Source organism: Bos grunniens, chromosome 8 (assembly GCF_055505025.1).
Source record: "Bos grunniens cultivar Pamir isolate PY7600 chromosome 8, Bosgru_T2T1.0, whole genome shotgun sequence".
Lineage (NCBI taxonomy): Eukaryota > Metazoa > Chordata > Mammalia > Artiodactyla > Bovidae > Bos > Bos grunniens.
The window spans coordinates 81,274,268-81,292,904 of NC_141172.1; the positions used below are offsets into that span (position 1 = coordinate 81,274,268).

An 18,637-nucleotide genomic window follows, 5' to 3' on the forward strand; every position below is an offset into this window, starting at 1 on the left:
ACACTTCCTGGATCTCCAAGTGTTCTGGAACAGAGTGACTAGTATATGACATGATAAGGTGATTGGATAACTAAGGTTATAGGGAAACCCCTTTGAGAGAGAGCAAACCTTTTTGGTCGACTTAATGTGGCCCTCCGGAGTCGGTCACGTCTGCCCCTGAGGAAACAGAGAGGAGGCGCAGGTGTCCCTTCAGAGCTTCTCAGAGGAAGAAGTAACCCATGGTCACTGTTCTGGCAACAGTAAAAGTCTTATTTCTTTTTCTTTTTTTTTTTTTTTAGCAAAGGCCATTTGTCAGATATTAATGAGGAAAGGAGGTGCAGTGTGTAATTTCCCAATTATCAAATTCCACATTGGAATGTTGCCATTTAGTGTGCTGTTTTGATAGGGAGGAAGCTCAGTGAGGGAAGGCTCACTGAGCTTTCCTGATAGCTCAGTTAGTAAAGAATCCGCCTGGTTTGATTCCTGGGTTGGGACGATCCACTGGAGAAGGGATAGGCTACCCACTCCAGTATTCTTAGGCTTCCGTTGTGGCTCAGTTGGTAAAGAATCCGCCTGCAATGTGGGAGACCTGGGTTCAATCCCTGGTTTGGGAAGATCCCCTGGAGAAGGGAAAGGCTACCCACTCCAGTATTCTGGCCTGGAAAATTCCATGGACTGTATAGTCCATGGGGTTGAAAGAGTCAGACACGACTGAGAGACTTTCACTTTGGCTTTGATAAGGGAGGGAAGGCTCACTGACCATACTTCAGGGTGGACTCATCATGGGCTCCTGAAGTCTACGTTTTAGAGCCAGCTTTCTTGAATAGTGTTGATAACATTAAATGAAACAGTATATACACAGGAGAAGGAAGAAAGGCTGGAACTTGCCTGAGAGACCTTGTAAACCTTGGTGTTTGTCATGACCTTTGACCCTCACTGTCACACTCCATTGCATGTCAAGTGTGATGAGCCCCATAGCAGGTTTGGATGATTCCTGTTTTGCGCGTTGCCATAGCTCTGGTCATAACTGGTAAAATCTGATATTGCTGGCTGTAACCAGTTACCATAGAGCTGAGAGCTTTAGGGACTGACTCAGGCAAGGTTAGGAAAAAGAGCTGAGAGCCTGTTGTCTGAACTCAGGGCAACGAGATTTACCAGGCTGGCTTTGTGGCAGCACACAGAGCTGCACTCCCTTTAGTTAAAACAGTGTTAAGATCATAGCCCTTTGAAAGTAAGGAGCTGTAAGTGAGAGGAGAAGGGAAGTGTTGGGAATCTTGGTGTGACAGGCATACCCCTGACTGCCACATGAGAAAGAGACATCCCAGACCATCGCAGATGCGCCGGAACGGAATGCTGGAAAGGCTGTCTGTCCCAGAGCCGTTCTGGAAAGGTCTCCCCGCGCCCCCCGGCTGCCAGTCATGCTTCCCTCAGCAGCAGTCAACCCACTTTAAAGCAACGATAAATCTAATTTAAGGACACAAATTGAAAAAGTAGATTTGTTTATTGCAGTGTTAGACTTATTAACTCACAAAAGCCATGAGCCTTGGTCTTTCTGTTTACAGATATAAAATGGAACTCAAAATGAGGTTTAATGTGCTGCCCAGATCATGTTCCCTGGACAGATTTTTTTTTCCCCCCTTCAACAGTAAATTTTAGAATCAAAAGGACTGAAAAAGAGGAATGTTTCCTGTCATAAATAGGTTGGGTGGCATTCTTCAAAGCATTTTACAGCTTCCAACCGTGCATTATAATTTCAAAGTAGCTGAAAAGCAGTCTGAGTTTTTAGAATGGTACATTCATTCAGAAACATTTATTAAGCAGATACTTATGTGCCAGGCATTGAGACAGGGCCTGGAGATGGCCCGGGAGCACTCGGGCCCCAGCTGTCACCAAGCTTGTATTTTATTGTTGGTAAAGACAAACTACTGAGTAAGGAAACAGCAGTTTCAAAGAGCTGGAGAAGCTGTGAGACCCGGCTCTGGGAGAGTGACACACGCCTGGGGAAGTAGGCGGGGTTTATGAGTTCTGGGCCCAAGAGGTGAGTTAAGGGGCGTGGCCATGCCAGTTTCAGGTCGTTGGCCAACCTCCCGAGTGCTGAGTGAGGTGGCCCAGCCCTGTGCCCTAGTGTCACCGCAGGCCTCCTTGTTCTGGACCTGTGTCGACTTGTAGACACTTGTAGCTTCTTGATCAAAAGCTATTAACACACTGTGGGACTTTCTAGAACACACTAGAAATAGACTTCTGGCTTGGGACTTTGTAGAAGACACTAGAAGTGGACTTCTGGCATCGTCAGATGATTGAAAGACTAATGGAGCTGTAGTATATCAATAGGAGGAGCATCCTACAGTTGTCGTTACATCAAAGTATATGGACCACACTAGTGAATCTGGCAGTGACACCTGGAAAATAAGGAAAAACATAAAATAATAAAACTATCTTGTTTATATGTGCTAAGTTACTGGTTTATAACTTTTAATATTCAAGAATAAAGCAAGGGAAGCAGCCAGGTACAGGAGCCACAGATGCTTTTTCAAGCGTGGCTGTGAGATGCGCCAAAACAAACCGTAGCCCCGAGCTTGTGGTGACAGAAGATAGGCCGATTTTCTGCTTCTGACTTTGGCCGTGCAGTCAGTGGCGCCGTGGCTACCGGAACCAAGTTGAGGGGTGTTGGCCAAGCTGTTGGAACTGAACTGTTTTGTCTCACCCCTTCAGCATGTCTGCTCAGCCTCTGATTCCTTTTGCTCTTCAGTCACAGTAACTCTTCTGTGTGAGACACAGGTTTTCAGACTCCATTCCAAGGAGCCCAGCCTCCCACCCCCAACCAAAGGAGTTGAGTGTTTAAGATGTTTCGTACCTCGCTGATTTAAACCACTTGAAGAACTCACTTTTATTTTTCCTCCTTGATCTGTCTACATGTATATATATACTGGAGTTCCAAATTACATTATTATAAGAATTACGTTTAAGGAATGTCTGAAAACTACTTTGGGAAATTAGTCCATTAGATAGTAAGTGGCCTGTAGGGGAGCGTTCTCATAAGAGTTTTTATTTCTTTGAAATGGCTTGTTAAAATTGAAGACAAAAAAAAAAAAAAACAAGATAAAAGGTATAAAAGAGCATTGAGAATTGTAAAATGTTAATGAACACAGGGTCTAGGGTAGTAGTGGATTGCAGACAGAAGCATCTGGTCAGTGTGGGAGACTGGGAGTGAGCTGGTTCAGGGGATTATTCTTCCTGAAATTGGCATTTCCTCAGTGTCCAATCCCCCACCCACCCACGCCTGGCACCTTGCGTTCACACTTGGCTGTATGCTGAGAGGTGCTCTGTTTCCCAGGGAAGCCGGAGCAGGTTTCTTGTGCAGAGTTCAGCCCACAGAGGAAAGAAAAGCCCCATAGTCAAGAACAGCCTAGATTTCCTGGCAGGACAGGCTGACACTGGCCGGAGCCGGCTCACAGAGGCCTCCTGGCTCTGTGTTCTGCGGCGTCATGCTGGTGGATTGCGGGCAGGGGGCGTTAACATTCACCAGCATGGGCTTCCTTTGCAGATCAGGGGTCAGCAGCCTTGAGCCTGCAGGTCCAGCCCACTGCTTGTTTTTGAAAATAAAAGTTTATCTGAAGATAGCGATGCTCTCTCATTTACATATTGTCTATGGCTACTCCTGTGATACAGGGCAAATGGATTGAGAGAAAAGCCATAAACGCTTACTGTGACCCTTGACAGAAAAAATTGGCAACCCCTGTTCTCCAGTTTAATAGTAGTTAGTTCTGGATGCATTAACATTTTCAGATTGAAAAGCGTTTGGGGAGAGGCAGGCAGGTAGGGAGTTAATCTCTCAGTAGTTTTTCTTTCCTTTTCCAGGAGGGAGCCCCAGCATGTCCTAATCAAGGCCGTGGTTATATCACAGAGGTGCCCACTGGGTCATGGGACTTGTCCCTGAATCTGAGCCATGGTTTGACCATACAAGGCAGGTGCCGGAAATCAGAGGAGCCAGCCAGAAGTCGTTCGGCTTGCCTCTTGGGTAGCGATAATGTCCTTGAAATGGTAGAAATGCCATGCAACTCAGGCTGGTGCTGGGGCCAGGCTGTCTTTGCAAACAGTTTGCAAAGTCCCCAGGCGTCTGGCCCCTGGGTGTACTTGCCAGGGGGTGGCCTGAGAAGTGCCTGCTGCCCCAGGCTTGAGGACCCTCCCTGCAGGCTTCCTCCCCTTGGCCGCTCCAGCTGGTGTCTCACTGTCCGGAGTCCAGGCTCGTCTTCCTGGGCTGCTGCGTGGTCCCACCCTGCCTCCCCACCTCACCCCCGCGCCCCATCCCAGTCCTTCCCTCCTCACTGCCCACCTGACAGGCACCTTGCTCTTCCGGTTTTTAGCACTTAACAAACTTTTCCTTGGAGTTGATAGTCTCACGTTTTTATGAATTCAATAAACAGAACTTTTGAAGTAAAAACGAAAGCCAGAAACATGCTGCTCCTACTAAGAGACAAGCAATGACTGTGAGAGTCGCTGTCCTGATGCTTGCTGCGGCGACCAGGGTGGGCTCCCACAGCAGCCCACGAGCAGAGGCTGTTCTCTCCCCCGCCCTGGGAGACAGCTCTGTGGATCAGGCCCCGGGCTCATGAAATCACTTCAGCAGGTCACCAACCAGAGAAAAGAACACCAGAACTATCAGGAGTTGCTGTAGTGAGGGAAACTGATAAAGGGAAACGTTTGCTTCTGTGTGTGTGTACACGTGTACGTATCCTGTGCAGACAGTGGTTTGGCTCTCTGGCCCACATGTCTGCTCACGCCTCTCAGGCGGCTCGGGCCTGTTAGCACAGATATGCTTCATTGTGTTATGGGACCGGCAGCACGGCCCTGGGCGGTGGGCACACCGCCTGTCCTGTCCTGGTGCTAGCTAGCAGGATTTGGGCAGAACCAGCCACTGTCTACACTGAAGACTCAGTGAGGAAAAAGTGGGCTTCCAGGGCCCTGTGAGACCACACGCTCTGGAGCTCCTGGAACGGGTCCCGCGGCCCTGCTCTTCACCACCACGGGCAGTTCCACCTCTTCCCACTCCTGAAATATCGCTTTTCTGATTTTCTCAGGTTTCTTATTCTTTTCCTGACCTGATTCCGCCCCCCTCACCCTTGCCTCTTTCCTTTGGTAGCCTGACAGCGTTGCTGGAATTCAGGCTAAGATGCTGGCTGGCTCAAGGCTTTCAGGTGATTCCTGGTGCGGGTTTGGAGTGACTTTATGAATCTGAATCACAGTTGAAAAAGTCATTAAAAGTTTTTTATTTCTCTTGAGACATTGTGGTATTAACTGAATATTTAAAGTGTATGTGTTGATCGGTTTTGGTGTATGTATCTACCCATTGAATGCCGATGCTGAATGAACAGAGTCAGGAAGCCACAGATACTGTGGCTGGGCCAGATGTTCCCAAAGGTGTATCTACAGTGTTCACTTTTCATCTCACCGAGGAAGTTGAAAGACGAGGTGACCACTGCCCCCGCTGATGAATAAATTAATTAGAAAATAAAGAAGAGCAGGTCTACAGAGTGGATAGTTTTGTTCGTAGAGCCCTGCCTCTGCTTCTGAATTCTCTGCTGCTCCGCAGCACTGAGAACTTCACTTTCCTCCATTATCAACAGAGGAGGAAGCTGGGTACGACCAAGTGAGGACCTCTGTCAGGGATTTCTTTGAGCTTCTCAGTGATCTGGAGAAAGGAAGATAGTCCAAGAGTGCCCACTGAGGAAGTACTGCTGGGAGAAATTGAGACGAATGGCACCCTGCTGCCTCATTTTCAGGAAGACCTCCGTTCCAAGTGGTGACCAGTTTCCTTGTAAATTTTGGGTTCTCAGCCAAAAGATAGAGATTTTCTTTGTTTCTTAAAGAAATACAAAGAGGAGTAAAAGCCCTGTCCGCAAGCGAGAAATATTTGTTGGGCCCTCAGCCTCACACAGCATCTCTGTGATGTCTTTTAAACATCCTGTCATTGAAATTTTGCAATATATTTCATTCTGTTGTAATGAAAAGGCTTGTTGTTTTTCCTGCTCTTTGTAGGGTGGGGAGAGGGGTTGTTCTGTACTTCCTGGATGTCATGTTAGCTTTCAGGGGTCAGAAGACTAGATCTCTTATTAATCGTGACAATACACTGATTTTTAACAGGAAGAGAAGTGGAAACGCTGACTTCATATTGGTTGTGGAGGCCTCTCTCACTCAGCCCAGCTCCTTAATCCTCTTCCAGTCATAGTGGACTTACCCGACTAAGAAACAAACTCTAATTTGTGTTTTGTTGTTTCTTTATGTGTAAATAAGATAAAGGAGAGCAGAGGGTAGAGTTGGGGGGGCTGCGTGGAAGGCCGCTAATAAATACCTCCGTTCTCAAAATGAGGTCTAACAAAAGATAACATCCCCAACTTTTGGAATGATCAGCAACTGTCCTTATCAAGGGCTTGGTGCACAAGCCTGTCTTTAGCTCACGGTGGAGCTGACAGACTTCTCTTATACTTGACTCTAAGAGCTGGGACAGCTGTCCCCACGTGCAATTGTGAGAAGTAAGGCTCTTTTGCAAGGCTCCATAGCAGGTGGCCCAGTGCCCTGGCTCTCAGGCTGCACGGTGGCCCTCCCACCAGGCCTTCTCCTTTCCCAGAGCTTATGAACAAAGAACACGGCATTTCCGGTGCTGCATGGATGCGACTGGTGGTACCTGAGGCATCTAGGTTTCATTGAGTTGGAAAAGAAACCAGAGAAATGGACCAAGGGACCCTTTTGGTTCTGTCCTGTACTTGAACCAAAACACAAGAGCGGGACCCGATTGTTCTGGGAGCTTCCTCAGATCGGTGCAGTCTGGGCCCTGGTCAGTGGTTCTTGTGCTCACAGTATCGTAGTCGCTACCCTTTCCTTTTATGCTGTCCCTTTCTGCTGGCCATATAGGAAAGAACAGTTTGTTGAAGGTGGAAAGATTTCCAAGACCTGTCCAGCCCAACCTGCTTCCCTTTTGTTGTGATGATCCGAGGCTATTAGCTCATTTCCGTGCGCCTCCGAAATTCCTTTGTGGATGTAAAAAGTTCGTTGGCATCCTGTTCTTAGAAGTTCAAAGGGGCTGGCTGCCTGTAAGCAGAGGGCACCACCGTGTGTCTCAGAGTGCACTGTACCCTAGGGGAAGGATTCTTTCCAAAAAATGTTTCTTTGCTTTGTTCCTAATTGTTTGTGTGTAAATCTATTTATAGTAGATTAAAGGAGAGATCCGGCCATCAGTGCATAATGATATAATTTACAGGGGCCCCAGCCAAAATGTTGAAATTGCTTACATTTTACTATTGCCACAACTGGATTGCTGTAAAGGGTCTTCCTCTTTCAAAGGCAGTAAAAACAAAGAGTGATGGAAGGAGGCTTTTTATTTTTAAATGCATGTAGTCACTTCCGTGTATAGCTAATGTTGAACCAATAATGGAATATAAAACGGTGGACTGCTCACTGGGCATAATTGAGAGGGCTTTAATGCAGTAGACAATGGCCCAGGACTGGATTAGGTAGAGTCTCGACGGAAGGAGTGTGTCTGAAGTGGCCTAGAGATGAAGAGGTGGTGGGGGAGGGGCAAGACTGCCCCTTATCAGCCAAGGCAGCCAAGGCTGGGATCAGACTCCCATGTTGTCTGTAGGGTTGGGGGGGGGCTTCCTGACAAATGCCTGCTGGTGAATCTTTCATCACGCATCTTCACTAAACGATACACACATGTAGCTTGTCTGTTTTCTGTAGGTTGTACAGCAAAATGTGCAGCCGGAGCTGCCTGCGTCAGGGTGGTCTGCTCTCCTCTCCCTCCAGCAGATACCCCAGGCTCCTCAGAAGGCGCTCTTTGCCTCTTAGGAATGTGCAGAGCAGTGTTTTCTCCCTTTTACTGTGTGTATTGTTACAATCTACAGCACTGAACCAAATCACTTATTGCAGAAAATCAAGTAGTTGTGGTTTATGAAGGCAACCGTCATGGACAGCATCCTACAGGGCAGAGCACCAGCCTGCCTGGCTGGGGGCATGTGTTTAATTTCCCAGTTACGTTCTGCATTTATCTACTGTATGGCAAAATTGTATTTTAAAACATCAGAACACCTAAGTGAAACATGCACTTTCTTCCCCTAAAGTTGACTGGCAGCCCTCTTAACGAAGAGCGCGGTTCCTTTCTTTGTAAAAGACGTTAAAATGAAATTTTAAAGTCTCAACAGTGTTAACAGAGTAACTTCTTCTAACAGGAAAAGTTCTCCATCATTAAACTTATTAGGCCAAGGAAACCTACCAGTTTGTTGCTTATGGGATTTTTCTCTCTTTTCTTAAGGTTCGCCATCGCTGGTGTGAACTCATTGTTAAGCACAAATACACAAAAGCGTACAGAGACGTGGAGAGGTTCCTTCAGGAGGATCAGGTAAGTTTCATTTTTCAGCAGATGGGGATTCTTTAAATGCTGTCCCTGACTATGCAGTATGCTTAACATGGGGCCCAGTTTGCTGCCTTCTCTACTTAAAAAACAAGTGCTTCAGCACTTTGCAACGATTTTGAAGAGTTGGTAGGAGCACACCTACCCAACTTTTGCACTTTTTTCTTCTCGGTATCTCTTTAGAAGCTCACCTGGGTTGATGGAGCTGTGGCCCACTGCCGTTAACCAAATAAAGCTTGGGCAGACCTCATTACATCTTTGAACCCCAGGTTCGTTAGGTTGGGGATTGTGGCCCCGTGATGCGATGATGTGTATCTGTGCCTTGTGGGTCTGGGGATGAGACTGGGACAGCCCCGGCTGGCCGGGACAGTCTGGTCTGTGTCTGCACCTGCCATGCGGGTAGACCCCTGTGCTGAGCTGCTTTCCTCTGAGGACTTTCCTCACTGTTCACCAAGGAGAGCAGTCACCTTGCAAGAGCCCATGAACCTGTGTGAAGGTGTTTCTTTGCCACGTCTGCTGGGCTGCAGTGTGTGGGGTCAGCATCTCCCCCACCCCCCAGCTTGCTGGGCCATGGTGGTGCATGTTCCATGGCTCCTGTCGGCTGTGGCTCGTTCCCTTGGCATGGCCAGTGGGTGCCTCTGAGTGAGCTTTCTGCAGAGCACTGCGGGCTGATAGAATGGAGCCGTGTTTCTGTTGGGGTGGAGAGTTGGGGCAGTGCAAACAAAGGCTCTTTTGAGAGGACGGAGTATAGGGGGCAGCCAGCAAGTAAGGGCTCGTTATTCCCACAAAGAAAAAGACATGACTTTTTACCAGAAGAAATGTCACATTTGCACAGTGAAGCAAGAGGTGTTTGGAAACATGGAGGGACAAAATTTAAGAGCGACTTAAAGTCTGTTCTGAAAACCAAAACTGACTGCACTGTATTTGGAACCATGATCTCTGCCAGATAAGGGTTGCCATCAGCTTTTTCAGAAAGAGATTTTTTGAGCTCCTCACCACCAGGTTTTCATTTCTGCACTGTCGTTGGAAGTCCTTGCTCCAGCAGAACATAGTCATAGCATAACTAAGCTTAGAACAAGAGAGAAGGCGGATCCAAAGGGATCTTTTTGGTCTTTCAGAACATAACTGACTGTTTTTAAAACTGTAGGGAAAAACGCAGATGTGATTTTCACCACGTTGTTTTCGAGACAGAAGAGCCAGTGTGTGCCCATGGAAGGAGAGCAGGCGGGCTGGGCTTGAGTGGCAGTCCTCTTCCAGGGCGGCCTGAGGCTCTCCCCACCTGTGTGACAGGAGGTCTTCATTTCCCAGCTGTGCTAGGAGGGAGGCAGGTCCATGTCTGAGTCACACACACACACACACACACAGCACTCAGGTCTCCTCGCAACTGCAGGGGTTCCCATAGGGTCAGTTGTCGTGGGAGCCTCCCTGTCCCTGTTCCCGTCACTGGAGAAATGTTCCCTCTGTCCTCAGTTCAGCCACCATGGTTGATGGAATTGATAGCTGAGAATTCCTTGGTGAGTTTCAATAAGGAGAAGGGGATCGGAAACTGCGGTTTCCTGAAGCACCGCTGTTCAGCTGTCTGCCTTTTCTAGGGCCTTTGTAACTTCCAGCCTAGCACGTCTGTGTGAAGCAAACACAGACTGTGCACTCGAGCGCATGGGGACACGTGATTCCTTTTCCTTATGCTCTCTGGCCTCTGTGCCTCCCACAGGCCATGGGCATCTACCTCTACGGGGAGCTGATGCTGAGTGAGGATCCACGGCAGCAGCATCTCGCCCGCAGGTGCTTTGAGCTGAGCAGGGAGCAGATGGACAAATCCTCAGCCGAGGTGGTGGCTGAGATGTTATTTTAAAGAGGTGATTCTCTCTCTCTCTCTCTCTCTCTCTCCTTTTTCCATTCTTCGGCTCTAGCCGAGATTCCTCCTAGGAGCCAAGTAAGTCAGTAAGCCAAATGGTGAGCTGAGAGCCCTGGCGGCTTCAGTCCTGGGCTCCCGCCCTGAGGGGTATGTGGTGCCTTGTCTGGCAGAGCGGCCACGAAAGCCCATGCCGTCCGCCCTCGCAGAACAGCCCCTTCCCCAGCACTGTTTTGACCGCTTCAGGTTTTATTATTTGGGCAAACAGGAGTCACAGGAGAACATCTTGAGTAGGTTAGAAGGTGAACTGGAGAGCATGGCCTCCCCACCCTGCCCCCCAGTCTTCAGGGTGAAGGCTAATGTGGGGGTGTGTTGCCGGGCTACCCCGCATCCTGAGCTGTGAGGAGGTGTGTGGGAACTTGAGGTCTCTCGGGTTGTCCCCACCTGGCAGGAGAGGCTGGCAGGCCCTCCTGCCCTCCGCCGGGTGCCTCTCCACGCGGCATGTCCGCAGCAGGCTACCTCGTGTTGCAGCAGAGTCAGAGTGGGAGTCCTAAATGGTTTAAACTGCTTCCTCTGTTAATTGTGCTTGAAATTGACCTGTTAGATGTACATTGTAGTAGTTTTTAATGGAATTTATGCATTCTAAATGTAATTTAGCAATGATTCATAGGTTTTATGTAAAACTGTGAAATTAAAAGTATTTTTTTTCTTTACCATTATCCTTTCTCTGACTCTCCGGGTTTCTTCAAGATTTTACATCATAACAGGGCGTGTCTGATTTTGTGTCTTCTTTTTTTTAACTTCAGATTTCATTCTTCATGTTGTATAGATTGTCTATAATTTTAATGGATATTTAATATATTACGTTGATATTGTTGGACATTTAATTTGTTTCTAATGTTTTCCTCTTACAAAAAACCATTTCTGTCTAATATGTTTAACTGCCGTATTTATCTGAGAGAACTCTTACTGCTGAAGAGGTTCTTCCAGGAGAGTTGAAGAGCTGTGTTGGCAGGAAGGGAGGTAGGGGGAACAGTTGCCCCGACTATGCGTCTCGTGGCGAAGCGGCTGTGTGTGGGCTTCCCCCGCGCTCCTGTCGGGCAGCTTCCAAGCCCATTCAGAGACAGCCCAGCCTAAAAAGCAGGGCAGTCACACAGTTGCGCGTTGCCAGCCTCAGACAGTGATCAGTGCCAGTCATGTTTCTCTTCAGGTTTGCCACTTCACAGAGAGTTTGTGTTGCTTGAAGTGTGTGAAACTGCAGCGGTGCAGGCTGTGCCTTTGATGTTCCCTGTGCTCCAAGTGGTGGAAAACCACCGCGGGCAGCGCAGCTACGGTGATTCCTCATTGTGCTTTTCTGCCCCGAGCAGGCAGAGGAGTAGTCTGGTCAGGAGCCCCCCACCCCACACTCCTGGATGAACGCAGGGGCCACTCACATGCCCTCTGCCCCCTCCCTGGCTCCTCGGTGAAGGACCGTGACGGGGCTACCCCCTGAGCTGCGCCCTCCAGCAGTTGGGAATCCATCCCACCCCTTGAGGACCCCCCCCAGACATCCCCAACACTCAGAACCTGTGCCCCAGGGGGTGATGGGCTGGGAGACTGAGCGTGGCGGCCCCGACCAGCTGGTTGGTGCCTTTTTCATTTCATCTCCCAAAGCTGCGCTGGCATTTGCGTGGTCATCTGTGAGTCCTTTGATTTTTAAAAATTATACCCCTAAGATGCCGAGTAAGTGAACACCAAGCAGAAGGAAAACCCCCTTGGTAGCGTGGCAGGCCTGGAGGTGGTGTCGTCGCCTTGTGTCTGAGGAAGCTGGTGCGTGCAATGTGGGCGGCACCACCGCCCCCGAGTGCTCTGGCTGCTTGGGTTCCTGGCATGCTGATTTGTGACTTAAGATTAAAATCACATTGCCAGGGATTACCACGCAACCACGACCCTGACTGCTGCTCCAGAAGCCGTAGTTGCGCTCTCTGCAGTTCGGGGAACAGACGCATCTCGTAGCTCCTCTCTGCAAGCAGAAGAATCCGACACTCGGAAGATGCTCGCCGGCCCTTTCCTTATGCCCAGCGACGACCTCTCTGACGAGGTGCAGAGCTTAGCTGATTGGTGAACAGTGACTGGTTTCCGCTTTGTTCACAGTGGCTAAGTTCTGCACCTGAAGAGAAGGTGAGATGGGGCCAGTTAAGGTGGAGCTGCTGGGGCAGAGGCCGCTGCTGAGCGGTCAGCTCGGGGCCAAGCAGGATTCTGGAGGATAAGGGCCCGCCTGGCCCCAAGGATGCACTTTGTCCTGTTATGAATGCAAACATTCCCAAAGTCTACAGAAATATAAATCCACTAAGTAAACATCTGTCTGAAAGTTCAAATGTATTGAAAGCTGCAGAATTATTAATTTTAAAAATCTAAAACCAAACGAATCATAGAAATTAAGTAAGACTGTGTCAGCAGCAGATGACATGTGAGTAGAGCCGGGTACTTTCAAAGGAGACGTCCTCTTGTGATTTCCGAGCGCGGTGAACTCTCTCTTGTATTTGCAGTCCAGTCTGTGTCTTCTGCAGCGCCAGTGGAACGAGGCCGAGCGAGCTCCCAGCCGAGGCGCCGCTTCTCCGGGCTGTCAGTTGGACCCGCCCTCCGGTGCCTACTGAGCTGATATCAGTTCTCATTTTACACACTGGCTCAGTTCAGCAGGAACAGGAGTCGAGCCCTAGAGCAAAGCCTTCCTGTTTGTAAGTGCCCAGAGGCCTGGGAGCTGGGACTGCAGTTGCGTGAAGATCGGCCCGAGTGCCCGCAGCAGAGCTGACCGGCAGCGGTGGTGGCCCCTCTGTATGTGTCCTGTGTGTGGGTGTCGGTAGAGTCAGAGTTCTGTTGACACAAGAGAAATGAGCTTCCACCCAAAAAGGCAGAATGCTGTTAGCGCCATGCGTGTGACGTGGGCAGCGCCCACCTCTGTCACGGTGTACTATGGCCAGAAAGCAGGCGGAGTGACTGCGGGTCTGAAACAGGCCGCCTCTCTAGTATCTGTCCTGTGAATGAAGCCCAAGTTACAGCCACCGGCTTTCACAGCCGTGTGAGAGCGAAGCAAATGACACACGGTGCAGCTGTAAAGCCCATTCTCAGGGCTGTGAGATGCGCCCTGGTCTCTCCCTGTTCTCCGCTCATGGTCCTCTCTCCAAAGCTGAGAGCAAAGGTTACTTGTTTACAAGAATTCCTCCGTTGTGACCTGGCAGTAAACTTTATTGCTGTTTCCTTTGCAGGAAAGATCACAGCGAGAATCTTTGTCATGCATCTGCTCGTAGCCCCGGTGGGCCCAGGCTTGCACGGACCCTGGACATCAAAGGGAGAGCCATGGGGCTGCTGAAGCCGGCAGTGGCCGCCCACGCCTTGTGGGGTGACCTCCCCAAAGGGCCTCACTGCAGAGCTGGTGTCAAGAGGCGCACCCTCAGCAGCAGTCTCCATGGGGCCGTGTGACGCCTTCGTGCCCATCCTGGATGAACCATCTCAAGATCCTGAATGTTAATTGAGTCTCCCCTTTGAGTTCAAGTCAGTTCTTCCATCCAAACATGGAAGGTCCCTGAGGCACATGGGAAAACCCCCTGCACCTCCTCCCCCCGTCCCTCAGCATGTGGATCTGCATTTCTGCACTCCCGGAAAGCCAGAGCTTGTCTGCCAGGCCCAAGGAGCTGCTGCTCCCCACCTCCACAGAATTACATTGATTGATCTGTCCATTATTTAGATTTTCCAGAGTTTTAGTAACTTTTGGTAGAAGTGCAGGATAAGATTCTTTAAGATTTGTTGATAATGTAATGGATTCATGGGTTTTTTTTTCCTTTCTGTTTACTTCTGAATTTAATACTTAAAAAAAGAGAGAGAAAAGGGTGTAGTGTCCACATTCTTGTCTCCTTTTCTTACCTCCATGGTTCCTCTAGTGTTCACAGTGGTGCTGATACTCTGGGGGAGGGGGGCGCGTGCCTCCTGCGCGTGATAAAGGCATGTTGGGCACCGTGGGAACCTGTGGCGACGGTGCTCCTCTTTCCCACAAACGTTTGAAGTTAAGAATAGAAGCTAAGCTTCCCGGGATTGCCCAGAGGGAAGGGTGGCCTTAAAACACCTCAGAAGCCACCCTGGTTGGTGCAGCACGTTCGGCTCAGCTGAGCGGGCGTGGACCCGCCTGCCTGCACCAGTGGCTCCTCGGGCCAGCCTGGGGGCGATGGGCAGCTCAGCACAGCTCTTCATTAGAAGCTCCTGACCTCAGAATTATGCACCAGTGACTTACGGTTTTAGAAAGTCTCCCGGGGTTTGCTGCTTCGCTCTTACGTGTGCTTTGCATGTGTTGCTTCTGTGTGCTTTGTTTACCGTGTTGATATAATAAAAATCTGATTTTTGAATAAGTGTCAAAATGCTGTTCTTTGTGAAATTAAATGACTCTCCCCCTGGTTGGTGTGTGTTGGCCCTCTGAGAGGCGAAGCAGCAAGCCCGGGGCACAGCCGGGGTCTGGCTGCAGTCGACCCATCAGCCTGGTGGTTTGGTCTCGTTTTGCCACATTGTTGTCTTCTTTAGAAACCCCTGAGGCTCAGCTGAGCTGCCGCATGGGTGGTTTTGCACCGGCCCACAGGTGCCCTTGCCCTGGTCCACTGCCCTGGCCCGGGTCTGAGCACAGGTGTGGCCAGCAGGAGGGGCCCTCAGACCCGTGCCGAGCGACAGCCTTGCCGGCCATGCCTGTGGATCGTTTGCCTTTGCACCTATGGGCACGGGCCTTTGGCGGTGGGGGCCCTCCAGCCGCACTGGTGTTCCCGTCTTCTGAGCTCCTGGGGTGGTTGTCCCAAGTTCCCCCCACACCTCCCGAGAGGCCAGAGCCTGGCTGGGACTGCTGGGCTCCAGGGTGGCCACCACTCAGGAAACAGGTTGTGGAACTAACACTGCATTCTTACATGGTTCATGTTGTGAAAATAGTTCCCTGTGGTAACGGGCAGGTCCTAGGACCGAGGCTGCTTTATCAGCAGGACCCGAGCCCCTTGGGAGGGATGCCTCTGTCGAGGTGTGAGTATTCACAGAGGACCCAGGAGCCCCAGGCACAAAAGGTGGTGGTCTCGGGGAGACAAGGGTATGGGAGCCTACTGCCCTTCCCGAATCCTCCTGTGGGCCAGGCCTGCACAGTGGGATTCCCCAAGATCTCATAGTGACAGGTGGGATTTGAATGTGCATCCACCTGGCTTCACCCTGAAGCCGAAGCTCCAATACTTTGGTCCCCTGATGCGAAAAGCCAACTCATTAGAAAGACCCTGATGCAGGGAAGATAGAAGGCAGGAGGAGAAGGGGACGACAGAGGATGAAATGGTTGGATAGCATTGTTGACTCAATGGACTTGAGTTCAAGCAAACTGGGAGATAGTGAAAGACGGAAGGCTGGTGTGCTGCAGTCCATGGGGTTGTGAAGAGTCGGACACGACTGAGCGACTACACCACCACCACCACCCCCTGGCTCGGGGCTCTCCCCACAGTTCGTCTCAGGATGTAGATTGTCCCTTTGGTGATAAATCTTAAGGGACACCCAGTTTTCTCATTCAGTCAAGAGAAGACGTTTCAGTCAAACTTGCCTTAGGAAGCAAGTTTGCTGTCGGGATGGGCCTGCGTGGGGCCAGGTGAGCACTAAACTGGAATCTGCTACAGTTATGTTCCCGTGGGCAAGTCCCCAGGACTCTCCTGCCTGGGAGTCGCTCTTACTTAGCGGCAGTTTCTGATCTTTGCTACCCCAGAACGGTATGTTTCCAGCATCCATGTTTCCAATCACGTTCCCAGGGTGAGCAGACAGAATGGAATGAGCTCTTCCCTGCAGCTGAGATGAGGAAATGAGCCACTAGGAACCTGCATGGTCACCAGTCCAGGTGACACCTCCAACCAGAGGGGGACACCCAGCAGGAGGCTTCGTCAATGCCCTGGTCTGGGGAAGCAAGGGAACCCTAGGCCCTTCTGCAGGTGGTGTAGGTCGGCTGTGGACTTCTCAGCAGTGGAGTCTGGACTGGACTGCTCGCCCCGTTAACGTTGCCCTCGGTCCAGAACCATGCTGAGGTGACAGCTGGTTCAAGAGCTGGTTAAACCAGTGAGGAGAGGTGGTCTTGTTCTCTGAGCAAGTTAAGTGGTTCATTGCCAAGTGACTATCCTGAAATGGAGGTGCTCCCCCGACCCAGCACAGGATCCAAGCCCTTGCCTCAGCTTCCCACATGCTGACCTGATCTTCGGGGCCCCACATGAGGGACTGCACCCTGGCCCAGACCTGGCTGTCACCCCCTGGCTGGCCTGGAGAGCCCCTTGCCTTCCCTGGCCACCCACTTGGCCTCTTCACCACCACTTGGCCTCTCCACCACCACTGCGCCTGGACACAGGACTGGGGGCTCCAGTGGGACCCATGCAGAACCCAGAGGTGGGAGGGGAGACAGGGAAGAAGTCAAGAGGTTCAGGTCTCCCTTTTGGGCTCTATTTTAGTATTAAAGAGTTTCAAAGCACTTATTTTGATTGGAATTCCACATCAAAACATGGCAATAATAGTCTCCATCCCAAACGAAGTATAGAAATGTTACATTAGGCAGAACCTGGTGCCCCAAGGGCAGTGACCAGAAATAGCAAACCTTGTCCCTAACCATAACGCATCACTTTCTGTGGAGAGAAGACTTCTAAAAGGTTTCTGCAACTGGCCTGACCCCACAGGCACTCGGCAGAGCCCTGGGCAGTGCCGTCGAGGCAGCGAGGCTGCTCCGCAGGGCGGTCTGCTCGCACCGGATTGCCCCGGCTACAGCCGGCTTCAACAAGGGCAGCGGTAACCCCCTGGACAGCTGGAAGGCAGAAGCTGAGTGGCTCCTCACAAAGAGCTGTTTTTGTTAGAGCCTTATGCTCCAGGCCAGCCACCTCATTCTATAGATGTAGCCAGCTGGGTGGGAGGATGAGGCGTGTGAGAAGGGATCTGCCCAGAACTTCAGCGAGGCCAACCCGCCCTGCAAGGAGCATGGTGTCCCAGCAGCTCCTCCCAAACAGAACCCTGGGTGTCCCAAGCCTGCGCCTTCCCTCGGGTGGAAAGCTCACCACACCCCATTCCCAAGAAGTTGAGGGTTGCGGGGAGGAATGCTTCCTCTGGCACTTTGCCAGCAGGTAACACGTGTTAGCTGGTACCTTGCAGCAGCATCCTCTCCCCAGGGCACCTTGGACTGGACCACCTTGGGGTGCAGAGAGAGGTGAAGGTGGGGGGCCCTCTGTGCAGGGCCCAGCCGTGGCAAAGATACCATACAAGGTGCCAGGACAGTGCTGAGCCCAAGCCTGACCACCTGGAGCCTCCTCGGCCCAAGATGAGGAGACGCCTGGGGGTTTAAAGGGCTGCCTGGACCTCCCAGGGCAGTGCCCAGAGGCCAAGCTCAATGAGGCGAGCACTCAAGCCCCTAGGCCACTATCCTGGGGACAATGACCTCGCCCTCCCTGGCTGGGCCCTGGGAGTTTACAAGGTGGAAGGGAGGAAAAGCTGGCTGGGGCTATTCATGGGTGAGGTTTTATAGATCTTTTCCCACTCTTTGGTGCTGTCTGGGAGATTGATCGGCTAATGAGGTATTTCTGTTCCAGTCCAATGACTGGAGGGTGTGAAAAAAAGAGGGAGGAGGCTATCAGCTAAGCCTAGGGGCGGAAGGAAGTTACCATAAAACTACAGATGTTCCCAGTGGTTCCCAGGACTAGTGTTCTGCTTGGATGATGGGTGGGCATCCAGGCAGCCTGGCATTGGAGCATCAGAGCAGAACAGACCTGACCCTGGCGGAAGGATCAGCCAAAAAGCCTGCTTGTGGGGGTTGGGCCTGAGAAAGGCGGCTGGTACCGGAACCCCATGCTTGTCTGTCTGTCTGCGTGTGCGTGTTTGGGAATACGAGTCAGAGTGCAAAAATGCAGATAAAGGCCTCTCAGACTGCACGTTTTCCTCCTCTCCAGACCGCTCCCTTAAAACTAATCTGGTCCCTTCAAAGTGTCATTTGAGATAAAATAAGTTTCAGGGGTTTGATTTCTCAGCCCCAAGGACTGAATTGGGCGAACTGCTCCAGGGACTGTCCTCAGCCTCTAGTAGCACTGCCTAGCCCCCCGGCCTTTTCTGGGCAGCTGATGGGGTGGCCAGGGCTCCCTCGTGGGATGCCCACCTTGGAGGACAAAGCTCCGCCCTGCAGGGGAGCCTCGCACCACTTTCCAAACAGCTCCTCTGTGGCTTTGTCTGGGAAGCAGAAGGGATCGGGTCCACACCGTGGTTTCTGTTTTCTTAAGCCTTTTTTGTACTCCTTCTGCCTGTAACTTCCTCCAGCCCGAGCCTTTGGCAATGCTTCCACCACTGCAGGCCCAGCACAGGTGTTCTTGCCTGTGGGGTGGGGTGGGAGGTGCTGAAACCGCCTGCCC

General features: G+C 50.9%; 1 protein-coding gene across 29 annotated transcripts in view; it reads left to right on the plus strand.

Moving 5' to 3' along the window:
• Nucleotides 1–14,623, plus strand: part of AOPEP (aminopeptidase O (putative)) — a 427,206-nt gene extending 412,583 nt beyond the window's left edge. For 19 of the 29 annotated variants that reach the window (XR_015170185.1, XR_015170186.1, XM_086416943.1 and 16 more), the window contains 3 exons: nt 8,285–8,371; nt 10,095–10,239; nt 13,481–14,623. Coding sequence is in view for 20 of the 29 variants with exons in the window: in XM_086416943.1 (XP_086273069.1) it covers nt 8,285–8,371; nt 10,095–10,235 (228 nt within the window). In the remaining 9 variants the exon portion in view is untranslated. Of the gene's footprint in view, nt 1–8,284; nt 8,372–8,566; nt 8,653–10,094; nt 10,240–12,763; nt 13,050–13,480 lie in introns of all 29 variants that reach the window. The other 10 variants (XR_015170180.1, XR_015170183.1, XR_015170182.1 and 7 more) reach the window with 4 other exon arrangements.
• The last annotated feature ends 4,014 nt before the right edge of the window (nt 14,624–18,637 follow it).